Source organism: Corapipo altera, unplaced genomic scaffold, assembly GCF_003945725.1.
Source record: "Corapipo altera isolate COAL_440 unplaced genomic scaffold, ASM394572v1 1b, whole genome shotgun sequence".
Taxonomy (NCBI): domain Eukaryota; kingdom Metazoa; phylum Chordata; class Aves; order Passeriformes; family Pipridae; genus Corapipo; species Corapipo altera.
Window position 1 is genome coordinate 19,194,028 of NW_020884881.1, and position 9,610 is coordinate 19,203,637.

Sequence of the window (9,610 nt, forward strand, 5' to 3'; positions counted from 1 at the left end):
ACCCTGAAATTGCCTGAGCTTGCAGCAACCAATGTCCCACAGTTTACTTTTGGTTTTAAACACAAATTCTCCAATTATAACTAAGACAAGGACAGCAACAACCATCCAATTTCCTTGTGCTGTTCCTCACCCCATTCATGGTGGAGCATCACCCCTGCATCTCCCACTGACCCCACAATGCATTCAGGCAGACCTGCTGCTGATTCGTGCATCAGCACAGGTGCCTTTTATCCCTATTGGAAATAAAAACCCTAATTTAGGCAGTTAACTGCAGAATCAACCAGCTGTGGATTAGTAAAACAGACTACCAAATCAGGTTTCTACAAAATTATAAGGGAAAACTTACTTCCTTAGGAGGTGGTTAGACATGCTTGGCTGAGAGTCAGACCACCTCCTTGGTAAATCTTACTACAATCAACCACAGGATTCAAAAGCTGAGGTTTGGAAGGGAGATGTTGACTCAACAGACCAAGCTTTTGGGATCTGATTTACAGGGATGCAGGCCTGACCCCACAAAGCTCAGCAACAGGCCCCAGGGGATGGATACCAAAAGTCAACTTGATACTAGAAGTAGTTAGAAGCGTTAAGAGACTTAAATTGTGAAAGATCCAACAAAAATAAAGGCTGAAATGCCCAGAAGTGGCATTTAAGATGCTTTAAGACAGGGATTAGCTAAATTGCCTGTTGTAAAGCCCATGTCCAGGGCCACATCCCAGTAACAAGAGGGTCAGGACTTTATTTGTGGCCTGTGCAGAAGAGTACTCGGAGCTACTGTACCAGGGAGGAAACAGAAGCTCTTCCCCTGCCCCACCTCTGTGTTATTTATAGGCAGTACAGTCTCCAACAACACATTTTAACCCATTTTGCGGGACACACCCTTTCCCAGGCTTTTTCCAGCGCCAGGCAGGAAAGAAGCCAACATGCAGGATGCAGAGCCAAAACCCTGGGGTCTGCACTATTCTTAGGCTGAGTCTGCAGCTCCTCAGACAGCTCGACCCGAGACACAATGGGAGGAAGCAGCAGCCACTGTTTGCTGAGAGCAGCCAAGGTGCTGCTGCCCAGATAAGTGTGAAACAGGCACTCTCCCATCAATTCAGGCAGTAGCAAAAGTCCTGGTTCTCCTCCTCAAAACACCTCACAGTGGTTTAAGGAGATTGACTGCTACTGACTTACATTCAGTCATTCCCTCCCAAATACCCTTGTACCAGTGCTACAAGAACATGAGAACCTGTAGCAAAACTGGCAGAGGGGATACTCTTGGGAAGGAACAGAAATGGAGGTTATGTTTCATGGAATCATCGAATGGTTGGGATTGGAACGGTCCTTAAAGACCATCTAGTTCCAACCACACCTGCCATGGGCAGGGACACCTTCCACTAGACCAGGTTGCTCAGAAGCCTCAGCTGAAACACTCATCCTTCTGGAGGGTCCAACTGTCCAAATGAAGGCCACAGAGTACTCTGGTGTGGTTCTCAGTTTTAAGTTCTACCCTTTGTGCCTTATTTCTATGCAGATCTTTAGAGCTGTCGTTACAACCAGTTGCCAGGTGTCACAAACCAAAGCTGTGAGATAACAAACATTAGTCATGTTTTGCAGACTAATTATTATTACTAACAGAGCATGTTATTTGATGACACAGTAGATCTTGTAGGAGACCTGGACTGGGGATGGAGTCCAACTCAATGCAGAATGCCCTGGGGGAGGCAGTAGTGACTCTCTCTCCTATAAAGTATCACTACATTCCAAATCAGTCCCTTGAAAAATGCAGTTAAGACAAGGAAAGAATAAAGTTAAGACCAGAAGATCCAAGACCATTACGAGAAAACACCTGAAGAATGAAGTGATGCAACTGGACAGTTAGTTATCATAGAATCATGGATGGTTTGGGTTGGAAGTGACCTAGTTTCAACACCTTTTTAATGTTCAAGATACCATTTTATCCAACCCCAACTTAAATCATTAAAATCTACCTGCCATACAGTTTTCTAACAAATGCTGTTAAAAAAAAAACAGCTGGAAATTTAACAGACTCCTTAAAGCTTTACTTGCTACATCTCTTAGCTACAGAAGACTAGTTTCCCTGTAAAGTTCCTTGTAGAGTTAAGTCACCCAAAAACATCAACTGCTCACCACAGAACCAACTTAGCAAGGTGCTCCACTGCCCGTGGATTAGAGAGAATTTCTCACACAGCTCCACTCTGCCAGCTCATTTCTCAGCTCACCCAACCCACTTGTTCCTTCAGGAACCAGGAACCTCCCAGCCCCTGCTCAGCCCCAGGGTTTAGCTGTTCAAAAGGTGACGGCCAGGAAGGGGTCAGTGTAATCAACAGCTGAAATTCAAAAGCCCTGTGGAAAGCTGTGTGCAGCTTAATGAAGCACATGGAGGGCTGCACAGACCTTCCAGCCTACAAAGCACAACACGTGTTTTCAAGCTCAGCCAGTTTTCAGATGTACTGAAGCAGAAGAAAAACGTACTGAGAGTCCTGCCATGTGCAGCTTGGTGCTTAACCCATAAACCTACATGTAAATTGGCTACTACAGGCAGCAAAGCTCTGCCAGAGACACAGTTAACCTCTGGGGTTTTGCTCTTCCCAAGAGGGAAAAGCACTTACAGGAATGAAGCTGGAATTTAAATACGTATGTGTGAGAATAACCAAAATCACACACAATTACATGTTTGTCTAAGAGGAAGCAAAGTCAGCAGAGCCTGTCTTGAGCACAACAAGCCTGTAGTGCTCTTGTGTCCTGAGCAGATTTATTTCAAAACAGAATGGGAATCTGGACAGATCAAGTGTTCTATCATTTGTTTCTCCTCTTTTCTGACACGGGCTCACACTTCCACTCACAGTTATATTTTCAGTGTAAAATCAAAACACAAACCAGAAAGCACTCAGGATACTTTTGTAGCACAGAAACAGTGCAGCAATTCAAGCTATGTGCAACAACAAGCCTGAACTTAGCACTGGGGCAGGATCACAGAACGGTTTGGGTTGGAAGGGTCCTTTAACGGTCATCTAGTCCAACCCCCCTGCCATGGGCGGGTACACTTTCCACTACATCAACTTGCTAAGAGCCCCTTCCAACCTGACCACGTGAATGTTTCCAGGGATGAGGCATCCAACACCTCACTGGGCAACCTGTTCCTCTGTTTCAACGCTCCCACTGTAAAAAAATTCCTACTATATTTACTCTAAATCTATCTTCTTCTAGTTTAAAACCATTACCCCTCATCTTATCACTACAGGGCCTACTAAAAGTCTCAAGAGGTGAATTAAGAATCTGGTGGAAATGAGTACCACAGCTTCTACTCAAATTTCAGACACTTCCATACCCAAGGATGCTGTCTTCCATTTTCACTAACCAATTCCCCATCATACAGGAGGAAAATGCACTGAAAGGTTAGTTGGTCAGTCCACAGAGACCAGGGAAACACAGACCACAGAGCAAGGGGATACTTCTGTTTTCTACCACAGAGCCACTCCTCCTTTCACAGGAAGTCTGGTAAACTGCTATTCTGTGGTCCTGTCTCAGGACAAGGTACTTGGATAAAACACCATCCCAGGCATTAACAGAGCATCTCCATCACCAAGTCCTGCCTGGGGGCTCAGCACAAGGGTCCCTACTGCCAACAGCTCTGACTGTTTAGACTAAGAGTTTACCCAGCCATGATGTGCAGGAGGAGATAGAGGGACATTGCTGTCACATGAGGCAGGATCAAGAAATTTTCAAAGGACATGCTGAAAATCAAATTTTGCTGTGAGAAGTGGACTGTGGAGCTCAGTACATTGCAGCTCTCCTCGCCTGGCAGCATAAACACTCTCCCAGAACTAAGTCTATTTTCACACCTGCAGCACAAGTTCTACTATACCTCATTCTGGAGCTCAGAGGGTTGCCAAGACAGTTTCAGGAAGACAGATATTTGGAAGAAAAATAAATGTTCTTACATGTCCTGCACACTGTTTGTGGTGGGGTTGAAAGTTAGTATACCAGCTCCAAAGAAAACTTTTTCAATTCACAATAGAATTGTGAATTGGAATTCCCAAAATCTGTTTCTTGTGCACTCCAACTAATTCACAAAAAAGGTTATAATTCATGCAAAATATCTCCTCTCATTTCAAAGGATTTTGCTGTCCAGTGTGCAAACCTGGACAACTTTTGCTAGTGTACAGCCCCTTCCTAAATAAAATTCTAAACAAATAGCAGCAACTGTAGGAACTCAGCCCTCAAAAATCACACCCAGCCTCTGCAGCTGAGGTAACTGCAACGCTGCTTCCTCCACTCAGCTGAGCGATGCTCAGGGCAAAGCATTACAAACTACTTCAGATGGGATTGCACAACTATCCACACTCCTCAGTGCCATGACCTCCCCAAGGGGAAGCTCTTGCACAGAAATCCAGATTGCCACAGCTATGCAGCTGCTGAACTTCGCTGCCTCTTCTTTCAAGTGGTGGTGTCTCAGTCCTCCCAGCAAGTGTCCTTACAGCCAAAGGGCCTCCAAAGCCAACCCAGGCAGGTGGGAAGGATAACACCTCATTGCCATTTGATTACCAAATGCAGCAAAGCTGCAACCAGAGCAAGCCTTGGACCACACTGGAATTAGGCTTGACTATAACCTTAAAGATCTTCTTGCTGGAAAAGCAAGAGTGTGTTTATAGGTTGAAATGAACTCTGTCATCACTACTGCTCATGGTAGTTGACAGACTGATATAAACCTACTAAATAGCTTTCCTGACTCCCTAGGATTTATTTCTGGGTTCTGTTTTCACCACATAAAGGACCCATTTCACATACCCCATTGCAGCCACCCCACTCATTCAATCACTCAAGTCTAACTTCCTCCTTTGTTAGGTTTTCCTATCAAGTTGGCAGGAGAAAACCCTGTCCACAGCTCCAAGAAACAAATTCAAGGACACAAACTCTTCTGGCAAAAAACATAAAAATTTATCCTTCCTGCAGTGGCCATGCTTGGGACCCACATCATGAGTACTCTGAGCACACTCCCTGCACAAACACCTGCAAAACTTTGCAGAGTACCACATTTATTTTTAGTCTGAGTTTTTCTAGGTGTTTCCAAGTGCTCTGAATAGTAGCCACAGAATTTGGAAGTCTTAGTTATTCAAATTCAGGTCCTCCTATAGCTGAGCTGCTGCTTTAACATAGAAGGAATGGAAAAGGCATTGGCTTGGGTTTGGACAGGAATTTCATAGCATGGTTTGCCTGGGAAGGGACTTTGAAGACCATTTAATTCCAGCCTTCCACTAGTCCAGATTGCTCCAAGCCCCATCCTACCTGGCCTTAAACACTTCCAGGGATGGGGGCAGCCACAGCTTCTCTGGGCAACCTGTTCCAATGCCTTCCCACCCTCATTGACCTTGTTTCCACTCACTGACCTGTAGGTGTGAGCAAACAGGCCTGTAACATGCCAGTAAAGCAGAAATCAGTCATAAACACAACAGAAACACACACCCAGGAATGTCACAGTACTGAAGGAAGCAGTACCAAAGAAGGGCTGACCCCAGTGACAGCAGCATCCCAAGTTCTGGATGATGCAGTCATCCAGCTGGGACTGCCTGACTTGATGCTGGGCTGGATGCAGTGCAGATGCAATCGAGTTCCCAGGAACCCTTTCACTCGGCTCAAGATGCTTCTATACCTCCCTAAGACTGAAGCCTTCTCCTTCCCAGAAGGCTGCCAGCTGAAGGAGCCACAGGAATAGCCCAAAAGCTGCAAGTTGTTGCCTAACATAAAGCCATTGGGAAGCCCAGCACAACCATCATGGGTTAGGAGTCAGCACAGAAACAGCCCAAGAGCAGACCCAAGCAAGCCTCCGGCTGGGAGGGGCACAGATTAGACCCAGCTGGGGTGGATTAGGGACCACCAGCCCAGCTGCAGCCAGAGGAGGTGCTGTGGTTGGGATCCCAGCGTTGTAAACACATCTGCTTTTGAGGTCCCAGCCAGTAGTTCCTCCACAGCTTTAGGCACTGAGCTGATTCACAACAAAACCGCAGAATCAGCTTTCGGTTTCTCCTCATTAACCAAGATGTTGTTAATGTTCAAGGAAATATCAGCCCTTGCACCAAGGGGAGGACAGCAGTTAGCCCAGGGTTGATGATTTGCTAGAAGGGGTTATGTAGCCTCACCCACAGAGGTATTTTGACATGATTTACCGGTGTCCTTGATTTTATGAAACACCCCATGGAGTTTACAGGACAATTAACCCATATGCACGTATCACCAAGGGGAAAAGGAACAGAAAAAGAGATCAATCTGTTATTACTGTCAATATTTGGTGAAACACAAGCACTGACATGTTGCAACTGGGCTTCTCCAGCTGGAGAACGGTATCAGTTATCGCTGGGAAGAACATGTTGCAGTTTTCTCTGGCAGCCCAGCGTTAACCGCAGTGCTGGAGCCTTTGAAAGTGGTTTCCAGAAGGCAGAGAAGGGCAAGAGAACCTCAAAATCTGCAGCTACTTAGCCAGAAAAGTTGAAAGTTTCAGTTCCCTGTCACCACAGGCTTTCAAACAAGAAAAACAGATCGAGTTCTGGCGTGTTTTTCAACTTGTGTTAAACCACTTAACCCTTAGAAGTAGCAACACACACATCGCTCTGAGCAAAACGCAGCTGCAGCACAAAACAAGAGTAAATTTTCTCAGCTCTTTCAGCACTAGTGTTCCCCCCCTTTTCACAGGATCACAGAATCACTGATGTTGGAAAAGACCTCCAAGATCATCGAGTCCAATCATTAACCCAGCACTGCTAAGTCCACCAGTGAACCACATCCTTAAGTGCCACATCCACATGCCTTTTAAATCTCACCAGGGACGGTGACTCCCCCACTGCCCTGGGCAGAGTGTTCCAATTCCCCTTTCGGGGAAGAAGTTTTTCCTAACATCCAACTTAAATCTTCTCTAGTGAAACTTGAGGCCGTCCCCTCTGCTCCTGGAAATCACAACCCGCGTCATTTTTCTCCCTCCTCAGCTGCTTTCTCTCACTACCCTGCCTCGCAGTAACCAGCAAAACACGTTCTCTCCGTAAACTCCCTCCCCAGCCTCTCAAGCCCGGAAACTTTGCAGCTGAAGCAAAACTCAACAGAACAGCATCGCAACGCAATTAAATCACCGTCACCCAGCAGCGCCGTACGGGACACCCGCCCCGTTTTTGTCAGCCCCTCCCCAGCAACTCCCGCGGTTACACCAATAGTTTTTTACCCTTCATTAAAATTTTCTAAGTGACTGAGCACTGGCTCGCACAAGCGCGGCCAATTTTAGCAGATTATCGCCGCGCGCTCGCGGTGCTTCATTACCATCAGATTAGGGCTGGGGACGGGAGTTTTTTTAAGACGGAGCATCTGGCGCTGCAACTGCCGGCTCGGGAACATCCACCCGCAATCCCACGGGGAGCTAACACACAAAACTTGGGTGTTTTTAAGCGAACGGGCGCCCACCCCCCGAGCATCGCCGAGGCACCGCGGGTCCCCTCCCCGGTCCCCCCGCGGGCAGGGGGTGCCCCCGAGCCCCCCGGTACTCACACATGAGGGTGCTGAAGGCGCAGAGAGCCAGCAGCGCCTGCAGCAGCACCCCGAAGCGCCCCAGCAGAGCCCCGCTGCCGCAGCCGTGCGCCGGGCGGGGGGCGGCCATGGTACGGTGGGGTGGGATGGAGCGGGATGGGGCGGGATGGAATGGGACGGAGCGGAGCGGAGCAGAGCGGAACTGTCCCGACTCCGGCCCCGCCGCGCACAAAGGCGGCCCCGAGCCGCCCCCGCCCCCTGGACCGCCCCGTCGGCAGCACTCGGGGCGGGGCGGGGAGGGGAACTGGAATGGGGATGGGATAGGATGGGAGCGGAGCTGGGAGCGAGTTGGGAACGAGTTGGGAACGGGAACGGAGTTGGAGAGGGGGACGGGGACGAGGATGAGGTTGGAGATGGGAACAGGCATGAAGACAGGGATAAGGATGGGGATGTTGAAGGGGTTGGAGGTGGGGATGCGATGGGGACAGAGATGGAGATGGAGCTAGGGATGGGGATGCCTCCGGGCGTGAGGATGGAGAAGAAGACAGATGGAGATGGGGTTGGGGATGGAGACGGGAACAGGTATCAAGATGGGGATAAGGATGGATATGTGGAGGGGTTGGAGGTGAGGATGCAGTGGGGACAGATGTAGACAGAGATAGGGATGGGAGTGAGAATGAAGAGATGGGGATGGGAATAGAAATGGGGATGGAGACAGAAATGGGGTTGAAGATGGGGATAAGGATACAGACATGAAAGGAGTTGGAGATGGGGTTGCATGGGGAACAGAGATGGAGACAGACAGGCATGGGGATGGGATAGGGATGAGGATGGGGACAGAGATGGAGGTGGAAACAGCGATGGGGATGTGGATGTAGATGAGGTTGGAGGTGGGATGGAGGTGAAGGTGGGAATCAGGATGGAAACAGAGGCAAAGACAGAGATGTTGAAGGGGACAGAGTTGTGAATGTGAATGAGGATGAGGACAGAGATGGGGATGGGGATGAAGATGGAGACAGAGGTGGGGATGTACATGGAGATGAGAATGGGGATGAGGGTTCTGTTGGAGACTAGGGTGCTGGGTTGGGGAAATTGTGCTGAGGTTTAGAGTGCTGGGTTAGAGAAGTCCTGGTGAGGAAAGGAGTGTTGGACAGGGAAGGGTGGATAGGGATCCTGACGGGGTTTGAGATTCTGGGCTGAGGGAGTCCCAGAAGTGTTTTGGGTGCCAAGATGGGCAAGTCCCAGCAGGGTTTGGGTTGCCCTGGCTGGAGAGGTCCTGGCAAGGTTTGGAATGCTTGGCTGGGGAGGGTTGATGAGGATCATGGTCAAGATTGGGGTGTCAAGTTGAGGAGTTCTGGCAGGGATGAGTGTGTTGAGTTTGGGAAGTCACAGTGGATTTGGGGTACAGAGGTCCTGGTGAGGTTTGGGTCACCAGACTGGAGAGGGTCCCAGCAGGGTTTTGAGTGCTGAGTTTGGGGGAGTCCCAGTGGGATTTTGGGTCTGCTGATGGGGTCAGGTTCTCAAACTGCAGCCTTAAACCTGGGTTTTTTTTACTATTCTGTGTGTTGTGGCTCCCACCCCTCTTTACAGCTCCCTCCCCAGAGGACAGGTTTCATTTTTTCTCTCTTTACAATGTACCTGAGGCCATTTTAGGGAGCACTGAGGTCATGCACTGGAGTTTTCTTCCCTGATTTTGAAGAGTGGGAGCTTGTCTTTAGTTACAAAACTAAAGAGGCTGCAAATCTCATCATAGCACATGACTCTGAGCAATGGCCTTAAAAACAGTGGTAAATGAGACAAGAAAATCATGGGAGCTGGCCTGCTTCCCAAGTAGGTCCAGTTTACAACACAGGAGGGAATTGTGCTATACATGAGCTTAGGAATCTCCTGTCCTGGGTTGGTCATTAGTGCCAGGCTCGTTCCTTCTCCAGCTGCCTGCACTGAATTTCCCCAGCCCCTCAACTGAGCCACCACATCCCCTGGTACCAATGTGCCGACTCCACATCACTGAAATAACCTTCATGAAAAACAGTCCCTCCCTTTTTTTTTTTTTCAAGTGTGAATTGAATTTTGGGTTGATAGATGTTCATTTAGCTCACTG

General features: G+C 48.5%; 1 protein-coding gene across 1 annotated transcript in view; it reads right to left on the reverse strand.

Annotated features, from left to right (window-relative positions):
- LOC113945639 (store-operated calcium entry regulator STIMATE-like) overlaps positions 1-7,716 on the reverse strand; it is a 33,646-nt gene extending 25,930 nt beyond the window's left edge. Inside the window, exon 1 of the mRNA XM_027640039.1 lies at positions 7,531-7,716. Within this exon, the coding sequence (XP_027495840.1) occupies positions 7,531-7,639 (109 nt within the window). The 5' untranslated portion in view covers positions 7,640-7,716. The remainder of the gene's footprint in view (positions 1-7,530) is intronic.
- Positions 7,717-9,610: the final 1,894 nt, after the last annotated feature.